Raw genomic sequence first — 12,176 nt, 5'->3', positions numbered from 1 at the left:
TATTCCCCGGCAGCTGCAGCCTATTCGGGTAATTAGACTCACCTGTTTATTGTTCCGCTAATCACCTTTCCCTGTACTCGCTCCATCATTCACCATTTAAATGAATGGTGAATAAATGGAGGCTAGTGTTCCCATCAGGTTTCCGGGTGCGTTCCACATTTTGTTATACACTACGAATTCCTTTGCTACATTTGGTCTTTGTTTTTTTATGAATTTTGAACCCTGTATTTTATTAATCTTCACTTTCCTCATCTGCCTAACTCGTGCCTGCGGTTGGGTTCCTTAGCTATACGCAATCAACCAAAGAGTTGACTACATGTACTTTAAAAAGCTTCCCTAGGGTCACCACATCACATGTCCTCCACCATGCTTGTTCCCCTTCTTAGTTTTACATCAAGGCCACAAGGAGTGTTTGTTGGCAGAGAGTCCAAGAATACACAACCAGTTAAAGTTTTGGACTCATCTTTGTCAAGCAATGGCTTTTCCCTTTTTTTTTTTTTTTTTTTTTTTTTTTTTTTTTTTTTTGATTGAGTCTTTACATTGCAGATACATAGTGAAGACAACAAGACTATGACTAAAAAGTACATGTATCAAACACAAAATTGTGCAAGAACTCAAAACAGCTTGAATATTTCAGTTGCTTTGGTCACTCTTGGCCTTCGGCTTTCCAAGTGTCTGGAAAGAGTTCCCAGAGATAGTAATAAAAATGAAGACAACCCATTGAATGAGAAGGTGAGTCCAAACTTTTGACTGGTAGAGTAGATTTATAATTTGTTCAGTCTAAGATTGTCCTATTACAGTATATGACAATGAATTACATTTTATGCAGTTTTACCAGGATGTGCCAACAAATATCCCAGACACTGTAAACTCACAATCAGCTCCCTACAGGTAATTCCAGTCTAAATCATGTGACACTGACCGATAACATTTGTTGGACACTTGTTGTAGACAGTTTCTCCAGCTGAGGCTCTCTTCCATGACATTGAAAGGAGGTGTTCATCTTTGCATATCTCATGAGGAGCTGTGGAAGAGAAGGGAGCATTAAATGCAAGAATGTTGCACAGTCTAGCAGGCAAATAGAGTCACACAGACTCAATATCTGGGAAAAAAAAGACAGAAAAGCCAAAAAAACAAGATTCAAATCTACGCTCTCCTGCAGCAGCTCCCAATCTTATTCCCTTGTACATTTCGCAGTGCTCTCCGTCAGTGACATTGGCTCAGTGCAGTATCTCATTCCCTCTTCATCTCATCCCCTCTTTTTATTCAACTGTTTCTTCCCCCACCCCCTCCTCGCCCTCTCTTTCATAACCCTGATGAAAAAAACAGAAGCGAACACTCTGAAGAGAGTCCAAGGGGCAGATGGATGCTGGCAGAGGCAGATACAGGGAGATGAAGAGGGACAGAGAGCAAAGAGCAAAGACAGACAGAGTGAAAATACGATATTATGTTCCCCTGCAATGCCAATAGGCAAGATCCTTGTCTTGTGCAGAAAAAGCCAGAGATTCCTCAAAAAAGGAAGTGGGGAGTGGGGGGGGGGTGGATGTCACAGTGGAGTTTTAACGTTTGTAGCTCCTCTCAAATCTCCAAGCAAGTACAGAAAGACGTGACACTTAAAAATAAGCTTGCATATTCATGCGGCATCAGTCAGGAAACTGACAAACAGCACAGATCGAACTTTCAAGCAAAATGTCCTCCGGCAAAGCGAGGAAACGATAGAAACGCAGCAGGATAAAGTAGGCAGGGACAAGAAGTGAATGAAAAACACTGTTAAAGAGATGAAAAGTTTAGGGGAAACAGAGTAAACTGGTGGGATACAAAGAAAGCATCACAAGCCAGGTAAAAAAAAAATCGATAAGTATGAGGAGAAGAGAGATGGGACAGAAGAAAATGAAAAGACAAGTACAACTGAGAATGCAGTTGAGGTCACTAGAATAAGTATGAACCAAAGGGAAACACTTAGGTTTTCCTTTACAAGTATATGTGCTTTAACCAGATACTTCTTTTAAAAAAAAGAAAAAAAAAATACTCCAATACAGTGTACAGTAACACCGGTTTGATTTATGCCAATCTTCAGGCACAAATGGGATATGCTTGTGTATATTCCCACAACTGCAGGGGAACATAATAAATCAGTACATAATCTCGTACTCAAATATCTAAAAAAAAAAAAATTCCATTATTTTACTGATTACTGTTCCCAGCTAATAAAAAAAAAAAACTCAGTTGCAGAGAAAGTTGTATTGCATAAGAACAACGTAAAATGTTATGTTAACTGCTTGATAGATATCCAGCCGACCATCCATCACATTCCGCACAATAATGGTAAGCCACAAAAGTTCATTGCTAAAGAAGTCATCTTTTCACAGAGTGTTGCCTGCAAAAATGTTGTTGGAACGTTGAGTGGAAGGAAAACATGGGCTAGAAAAAAAACTGCGAGAGCAACAGGGATAATCCCAGCCTTATGAAGATAGTAAAGCAAAGCCCATTCAAGAGTTTTGGGGAGATTCATCGTGCATGGAATGCTGCTGGAGTTGAGTCATAAAGGTAAACCTATAATCAGATTCTTTAAAGACTGATGAACTTCAAGAGTTTGTTTCTGTTAGTTTTGATTTATCACGGCTTACAGCTGATGACGATCTACAAATATACCTTAAACTTAAACTTTAAGATATATTTTTAGCATGCAAATGTCACGATATGGCCTTGTTATGACCAACGCATTCTCGGGATAGTCTTCTGATTTGACAGTTTTCCGGCAGAGATATATACACCATTCAATGGGTGGTTCACAGAGTGCTATATTCAAGCATCTTAAGGTTAGGTGGAAGGATAAACTGTGGTAGAAAAAAGATGTGTAACCAGCAAGGAAAACAACATTGTGGAAAACTTTGAGAAGCCAAGTCAATTAAAGAGTTTGTGTGAGATTCACAAGGCAAGGATGACAAGAAGGCAAGAGACGTCATAGATTTCTGCATTTATTTCTCAACTTTTTATTGCAAAATTAAAATTTTCTGAGAAAATTAATTTAGGTTTTCAATAACTGTAAGATGTTATCAAAATGAACAGAAATAAACACTTGAAGGAAATCCTGTGTGCGGAATGAGTCTATATGACTTTACCTGTTGAATGGAAAGGCTGCAAAATATTCACTTTGATATTCTAATATATTAGGACTCATCTGGACACACTTTATACACCATTTACCATCCATTTGAGCACGTTTTTATGGCCTGACCCTTACCTTTACCAGTATATACATAATCCTAAACTCATTGATCCTAAACCTGTGATACTCTGTGGTCTAGGTGCAGGTCTGGTTTTCTTTCTCTCACTCCTCTGCAGGGCTGGACGGACTGATGCACTCCATCAGAGCTAATTACCACCCTTTATAAGGAGCTGGAACCAGGAGGAGGGCGTCAGTTTGTTTACGCTTCAGCGTGGTACAGACCAATTCCTTGTTAGAACCTTGAAACCTGAACCTTACCAATGTCCTTGTTTTATTCCTCCTAGAATCTTGGATCCTACCGGTGAGATACCTGGAACCAAAGCCTCTGGATCCTTATCAGGAAGACTCCAGCAAGACAGCCTAGAACCCGAGAAGAACCACGGATCTTTCTGTTCAGCACTCCTGCCTGCTCTCGCCTGCCTGTCCACCCTCCTACAAACCAAGACAGAGAAAGCAACCAGATCTGTACCGACAACCCGGACTGCTGGACAGCACTTTTCCCCAGACCAACCCGAGCCTCCTCCTCAGTGAGTTTATCCTCCCAACATTATTTTTCCACAATCCAAGAACCAAGTTATTCACCAGCCTCTCATCTTTTCCAGCAGAACCCGCCAGACCTCCAAACCGCTGACACCTTGATCTTGTTCATCTACATTCTGAACAACAAACCTTTTAACTAAACCATGTGCCTCAGTAATTGCTCTCATTCGGAGTCTCACGTTCTAATCATGACAAAAACCTAAACTGGTCCTAAACCTAATCCCCACCCCAGGAAAAAGTGAGGACCAAAAAAAGGTTCCTCACTTACAGCAAAGTCCTCTCTTTAGTAGTAAAATGCACACAAACAATTCTCACTCAGCTGCAAGTACAAGTGTACACACACACACACACACAAAAAAAAATCACTGACCAGGGCACTTCTTCTCGTTGCAGGAACGGACTTCCTCCCCTGAACCTTCACAGGGGTAGCCTTGTACTCCGCTGGCCTCGCACATCCTGTAGCGTCGCTGCCACCCGGAGTCACACGTCTTGCTACACAGACTCCAGTGGTTCCAGCTGCCCCAGTTACCTCCACCTGGTGCACAAGCATAGCCCCACCAGACCAGGGAGAGGGTTTGATGTGGAGTATGAAAATAATGGTAACTATCATTTTAATGGTTACAGTCACACAAGATGTTTTTTGTTCTCGAGGCTCTAGTTGGGAAATGAGACTATCCAAATTATGTCCCTACCCGATACACATTCTTATGGAAAAGCATCAGCACTCCTTCAAAAAATGCAATAGTTTGTTTGCATTATGTTGTTCAAAGGCAAAGCACCTTAACCCAGCGTATTTTTCCCCCATCTTACCAGTGCATGAAGGGTTTGTGCATTCCCTGCTCTCCTGATGAGGCCCCTTACACTCAGCCCAGCCATGCACCGAGGGACTGCAGCGCCTCTGCCTCAGCTGGGTCCCCGTGTTGCAGGTTACGCTGCATTTCGACCAGGTGCCCCACTCCAACCACTGGCCCTCCACTGTACAGCAGGGAGAGGGATGGAGGTGGGTGAGGAAAAACAGAGCAGATGGGTAATGATGAGGAGAAGTAATAGACGTTGAGGTAAAGTGACATGGATTTAAAAGAGATGAAAGCAAATGTGGAGTGTAAGTGAGAAGAAGAGGGGGGGGGTGGAAGAAGAGAAAGTGATTAGGCTACAGGAAAATACTTTCATGGATGGAGAAATTTGAGACTATTGGGGCTTCCACAAAAAGTAACAACAGCTGCAACAAACTGCTCATCTATGGACATTTCAGATGTTCTAGTCTGTTCCGGATAACAGGGTTAGAAAAATTGCTATGTACAGCGTTAGCAAGAGTTCACAGAAAGTGCAGGCTGTTCATGTTTTCTTGATATTGTTCTATAAAAGGCACTAAACGTCAACCACCCTGTTGTTGTGCAGGAAACACTGGTGATATTAAAGCCGCACCATTAAATACATCATAAGAAACGGCTTTGGATGGATTGAGTAAAGCAGAAACAAGAAACATGACATTTTTTTTACACTGTCATTTTATCAGATTAAGCTTTTCCTATTTAGGTGAGCTAAGATTATTAAAATGATTTACGTGCTAAATTCTGCTTATATTGCAGGAAGAGAATTGTGGCTCTGCATAAGTCTGATTCATCCTTGGTTATGATTTCCAGATGCCTGAAGATGCACAAGCAAGCTTGTTTAAGTATAAACAGAAAGGACTGAGCCCTCTTTCGTGTCTGCTGGTGCGATAATATCATTACGCAGTGAAATAAGTCATGTATTAACATGGGTTATTACAGGACTTTTTTTTAAAAGTAAAATTAAAAGATAGATTCCAGTTTGCAAACACACTCAGATACAAACATATGTAACGTTTTGGAGAATGTTGAAGGTTCTGGCCACAATGATCATTGTACGATTCAGAGGAATACCAAGATGGCTCGCTAGCTTTAAAACACCATCCAAGCCGTACAGTACTGGGGTGGTAGCAGCATGTTTGGAGGTGTTTCCAGCAAAAGGGGACTGGTGAACTTCACAAAATAGACGATATAAAGAGAAAAGTGTGTTGTGTGAAAATATTGATGCAACGTCTTAAGTCCTCAGCCAGGACGTTAGTTGGGCAATAGTGCGTCCCCCCGCATTGCCATGTTTATTTTGGTTCGGCTGCGGGCCCGGCATATCCTGCTTTTTTTCACAGTTGTATGTGTTTGATGCAGAAGTGGGACAAGATGGATCCTTGTGTGTTTGCAAACGCACAAATACAGCGAGAATTCAGCTTGCAGGCAAGGTTATGTCTAAGCAGCTGCCCTTATAAACAGACATAACAGCTGAGGAAGAATGGAAGAAAAATGTGCACTTGGAGAGATCATTATCAACAAAACAAGAAAAATAATAGCATCAGATACCTATATTTCTTTTCTAAGAATATAGTTATGCTACTAAAAACATAGGCAATTGTGAAAAAGACATCAGCACTTTTACAACTGGCAAGATCCTGTCTGCATTAGGATATTTTTTGTGTTTTGAGCTGCAAAAATGTGTAGCGGAGATTTATATCAGGAAGCAGTTTTGGTTTGTGTAATGAGTTTTAGAACTGCGCTAACATACACCACTGACCAGTATGTTTACATCTTCTAATGAGATAATTGTCACAAAGTTATTTATTTTTGACAGAAAAGTCTGTATGTTCTGAAAATTGTATTGATCAATCCTTTCTTAATGAAGAAGAATGTATCTGAAAAGAACACGATTTCAAATTTAGGGCAACAATGGACTTAAAATCCTCTTCAGACAGAGAAATAAAAACATTTAAATCTGCACAAAATGTCTAACAATATGTCATCTTTCATGCCTTGACTTTCAGAAGTCAATGAAATTGGCATTATGCATCTAAAATAGCCTGCACGGTTTTCTTAGCTGGATCGCTATAGTTGAACTTTGGTATTGCAGTAAAGCTATCTCTCTGCCCTATATTAGGGAGCACAAAAAATATGCAGAAAATTATTTGGTGTCCTGTAAATGAATGGCTATTTTTGAAATGTTATTTTCCTTCAGAAAATGACATTTTGAGGAATTTATGTTTAGGAAGCAGATGAGGTACACATCTGTAGAGGTGTGGTTACTTTCACAAGGGAAGGCATTTCCAAATCTTCATGGTGACTTTGCAAATATTGTTTTTAGGACAAACTGCACGAAATTGATTCCACAGTGGAGTCAAAATGTGAGTCTAACACTTTATTGTTGTTTAGACTGCGGAATAAAGGCAACAATTACAAACTGCAATTGAATATAAATCAATAAATCCTCTACAGACCATTCTTTCTTCTGTTGGTGTGTTTTCTTTTAGCATGCCACTATTTCATGTTCCTGTTTTGCCATTTCATCCTAGCCTACATTAATTTATATTTCTCAACAATATAATATAAACATAATGCGAGGGAGCGGTGGCCTCATGGTTAGAGTGCTGCACTTGTGTCCTGTAGGTTCTGGGTTTGAATCCCACAGACTGCTACTATGGGTCCCTGAGCAAGATCCTTAGCCCTAGAATACTCACTGCACTGCACAGTGGCAGCTCACTGCTCCATAAGGGATGAGTTAAATTCAGAGGAGAAGTTTCATTGGCACGTATCTTGCAATGACAAATAAAGATGATTATTATCATGATTAATTTTCTTCTCATGTCAGCCATTACATACAACTTCCAATTTCTGGGAAATAACTATTATAGTAAGTCACATTATACTTTATAATTCAAAAGTTGTAATTTACATTAAATATTATCATAATTGTAACTATTTTATGTTCATTACTCTCCATAGTTTATATCAAACTTATATGTATGACCTATTTTACTTGTGAATTAATGTCAAACAGTTTTATTTTACACACTATTTCCTTTGATTTAGACAATCTGAGGGACTTCCTGCATGTAGAGTCTCATGAACCTTTCTGATTTCAGCATGAAATACGAAAATGACAGAACATGGTTTTAATATTTACATAGTCAAAGTGGGGACCAAATTTCCCCAAGATGGGCATACATTCATTTATAAATGTCAGTAAGTGCAAAATGACACACTGCAAATATGTGTGTTTAATCATTTTTGTTTGAAAGGTAGGAAATGACAAAAAAATCTAAAATTATAAAATGGCAAAGACACAAAAGTGATCAGCACCCTATCATCAATCATGCAAACAAGAGCTGTTTTTATTGTCACTGCAACCATCTTTTCTAATCATTTTTATGGATTCAAAAATGGTCAGAAAGATTGATATTGTTTACTTATGTGCACAGAAAAAAAATGATTATATATGCTTCTTTGGGTAAAAGGAAAATAAAATCTAAGCCAAGGTCGGGACATCCAAAAGCTTCAATTTGTTTTAAAAGCACAGAAATGCACTTCTTAACATCTGGACTTAGGCAATAGCTTTCCAAATACGAAGTGATTACCCTGAACCCTAATAGCCTTCCTCCATCAAAAGCAGAACTGCACTTCTCCAACTGTTTGGCACTTTTATATTTAAAGTAATTTAACCTAATGAAAACATCCAAAGGGGCAGTTTGTGATTCAGTAAAGAGACTTTCTGTTGAAGCGGAAATCTTGGAGACGTTCTCAGGTATTTCAAAAGGATAACAAAACAGGCGCGATTTTAACAGCAAATAGCTGAACACAGCTCCAGCAATGACAGCATAAATATGTTTTTTAATGGAATGTAATAAATCCAAGTGTTTACCAATATCCTTAAAATAAACTTTATTAACTAGCCAATTCAATTGGACTGACTGATGAAGTCAAATAATTTAGAGATAGAACACTTAGTTACCTGTTAATGAGTAGAAATCATTTCAATAATGTTAGTATTTTATTTGAACAAGAAACAGATGTGCCAATTTACTACCTGTAAATAGTACTAAAACAACAAAGAGAGGGTTGTTACAGGCTTTGGCAAGCTACGTCTCACAGTTTTGCACCTAAAGTCTGTATACCAAAATGTATTAAAATGTCTTGAGCAGTAATTGGGAGGCCAGGCCAGCACAGGAAAAATGTTTAAAAGCTAAGTTATCTTCCAAAAACAAAACACCAATTTCACTAAACAGTTTCATCATAAAGCCACAGAGAAAAGCCCATCTGGCCATTCACAAGACACAAATCTAGCTGGTCATGTCCTCTAGTAATATAGGCTTTCCTAAATAAAATTTGCAGTGTTTAACGACATGAGGCATGGAGGGAAACCCAGCAGGGCTTTCATGGATCCATATACACAATATTTGTCTCTGACACCTCCTTTTCTGATCTAGCTCCTGTATATGCGAGTGATGCTGTGTCGGTTTCATTATATTTGGATGGTGCCAAATCTACTGAAGGAAATACTCAAACCTGAACTCTTTTTTCCTTTGGGCACACATCAGCACAACTCATCCAATATATGCATGTTAATAGTAGGAAAGAATGCATGTCAAATAAAGGCCAGCATTATGATATTTCCGGTGCGTTTTCATCTGTAATCTCCCGGCCAGCTGGTTGCACAGATCATCTGTCATTGATACATCACACCTTTGTAAGCTGGTTAACTCTCACAAGGGAGACACTAGAAGGACGGTCACTGTCTTGCTTGGCAGCTCGGATGGGTGAGATTGGCAGGTTGACTTAAACCACCTTGTCACTTTGGTGCTTTCAAAAATCCCTACGAGACAGTGATAAGGTGTCTACTTCCAAACTTAACATATTTTGTGATAGGGGCTTAAGTTACCATAGAGCATAGATGTTTGTGAACATCTAAACTCTTTCAAATTCAAGGTATAACTCTCTGAGTAGCAAGTCCAAGTAAAATCTCAAGTTTCTAATACATGAAATATACATTATCTGCTTTGGGCTTAATTTAACAAATTGACTTTCAAATTGTTTGGGGTTTTTTTCCTCTCAGAAAATGCAATTCAGCAGGCAAAAAAATGTATAAATAGCTTTACTGCAATTTAAAAAAAATTGATGACATAATACAACATTTCTAAAGATGCATATGTTCACAGTAGAACTGGATTAACGTGCCATAATTGTTGCTTTTAGTGAGCACCCAGATACAGGAAAAAAACTGGCACAGTTTCGACAGGAGACTATAAATGCAACTCAACAGGGGTGGAAACAAAACAAATGTAATCCAACAAATGCAGCAGCTAACTGGAATTGCAAAGAAAATATGAACAGAAATTGGGGAAAACAGTTTGTCCTGTTATGTTCATAGCATAATGGGAGAAACTGGCAAGTAGTGAATGAGAATGGTGACAAACACTGGGGTGATCATTGAGACTAAATGATCCATGATATGTGTTGAATGTGCACCAATTCACATTGGTGATAAACATATGCAATACTGCCCTGTGGTTGTTTAAGGTGATTTTGGGACAATAGTCACACAGGTTTGATGTCGCATTTTGAACCATAAACCATAACCAGTCTCTTTGAAATGATGGAATTGGACTGATAATCTCTGCATTCAAACTGACCAAATTTTTATTATATGGTTTTGGGTTTGAAAGGTTTCTCCTCTTGTTCTTGTTGGAGGAATTAGGAAAGCGTGTACTCAGCCTGCATTTTAAATGTTTACTACGCAAAGTCTAAACATGTTCTTACATTTGTAATGAAAAATAACTATATCTTCAAAAATATAAAGGGTAAGCATGCTAAATTTCTGAATGAGCCAAAATTAACAGAATTGGAAGTGTGTGTTGTTGCTTTTTCCTTTAAAAAGCCAGTAGGCTATTTGTAAAAAAAATTTATCAGCAAATGAATAAGAATGTCAGAGCTGAATAACGCTTATATTGTTTATTCTGAAATGAAGAAACATTTAAAGCCCACAGTCTGCAAACATCCCAGATTAAAAACCAAAACACACCAATTTTAGTAAAACTGAGCATCATCATAAATCTGCATACTAAGTCTCGTGGGCTTGTATATCATCTTACTTTTAACCCTAAGTATATGAGATACAGCTTGTTCAAAAGACTCAGGTCCAAATAATTTAGTTCAAGCCAAGTAAAGCCTTTAAAGTGCAAATCTAAGTATGAAACCTTTGTTTTTGCGACTTTAGTCCAACTGAGGTCCCAAATCCAGACTTGAATCATCATGCCTGCTAAAGAGCCTTAAATGTTTGCTATAATGTTGTTTATCAATATTTGTAAATCAAACATCATAATTCACATTAAACAAAGACATACAATTTTTCACACATGAACGCAAACCACTGAACGTGTCATTCTTGTAGTCTGATGTGCTAAAAGACCTATTCTGGTCTTTAGCATTTCAAAGGACAGTCGCTTTGAAATTCCCAAATGCAAGCTGAAGCTGTTGTGACATAGACGCAAATACACAAGCCTCCCTGAGGCCCTGCAAGGAAGCGCACACACTTTCTACCAAACTTCACTTCGCATCAACTGTTCGGAAAACTGTGAGGCAATAACACGCCGCGGGACCCACTTTAAATTAAAGCATTATCCTCTCATTCCCTATTTTAAAAACAACTTTATCGCCTGTTTTTGCACCATCGGTGACAGTTTTGTTTCATGAAAGGTGACCTTATGAAACCTCTGCTTTGAACAGAATAAAAGGAAAAATAAAGTTTAGCCCGGAATATTAGGAGGCAAAATTATAATAAGGCTCTAGCTCAGATTCAGGCTGCAGCAGCATTCATGGAAGAGTGGGAAATGACAAGGTCTTCTTAGCATTAATCTTACCAAATAAGAAGCACTTACGCTGTGATAATTTCTAAGCCTTCAGGCGATTACAGCACCAAGCAAACACACTCTCGCTCGGACTCAAATCAATTCAGGAAAAATAAAAGGCTATTAGTCAGAAAGCAGACACCACTTTTCTTAAACCGTCTGATGTTTTAATATCTGTGCATCCATTAACAACTCAATTCCAACTCAGAATCCATTTGTCTGACAACACAGAAAGCAAGAGCTATTCAAACCCCCCAAAATGAATATTCTTTTGTTATGGTAATCATTTACACACTGACATTTTTTTTTTAATAAAATAATAACTTGAACATGCTCAAAAGAATATTCTGCACACAAAAAAGGTCAAACGTAACACTCATGTCTGGTGCCACTTTTTAATCTTAACCTGGGACATTGCTTTGGGCAGGTATTGGGGATATTTGTTCAAATCTTGCTCCACCCTTTGGTGAGAGACTTCTGTTTTAAGAATTGACTGTATCTCAAACATGTTGGTGAAGATTCTCAGTCATCCAGGTCATGATCAATCCAAAAAAATTTTAAAAAAATTAAACAACTGGACTTCTATTCTGAAGCTGAAGATGTTTCGCTCCCCATCCAGAAAGCTGTGTCATTTCAAAATGTCTGGGATAGTGTGGAGTTCCAAGCTTTATAGACCTGCCGGAAAGGCCTCGTTAGAGCTTGGATTCGCATGTAGAA

The 12,176-nt window shown here is 38.6% G+C and overlaps 1 protein-coding gene across 14 annotated transcripts in view; it reads right to left on the bottom strand.

Moving 5' to 3' along the window:
• adgrb2 (adhesion G protein-coupled receptor B2) overlaps window positions 1-12,176 on the bottom strand; it is a 351,672-nt gene that overhangs the window by 144,463 nt on the left and 195,033 nt on the right. For all 14 annotated transcript variants that reach the window (XM_036144964.1, XM_036144962.1, XM_036144961.1 and 11 more), the window contains 3 exons: window positions 4,580-4,744; window positions 4,140-4,304; window positions 923-1,024 (listed from right to left, as the gene is read on the bottom strand). In XM_036144964.1, coding sequence (XP_036000857.1) covers window positions 923-1,024; window positions 4,140-4,304; window positions 4,580-4,744 — 432 coding nt within the window. The remainder of the gene's footprint in view (window positions 1-922; window positions 1,025-4,139; window positions 4,305-4,579; window positions 4,745-12,176) is intronic.

The sequence above is a fragment of the Fundulus heteroclitus genome, chromosome 13 (genome assembly GCF_011125445.2).
Source record: "Fundulus heteroclitus isolate FHET01 chromosome 13, MU-UCD_Fhet_4.1, whole genome shotgun sequence".
Taxonomy (NCBI): Eukaryota; Metazoa; Chordata; class Actinopteri; order Cyprinodontiformes; family Fundulidae; genus Fundulus; species Fundulus heteroclitus.
Note: the sequence above shows the minus strand (reverse complement) of the source record. Positions and strands in the feature narration are given on the sequence as shown.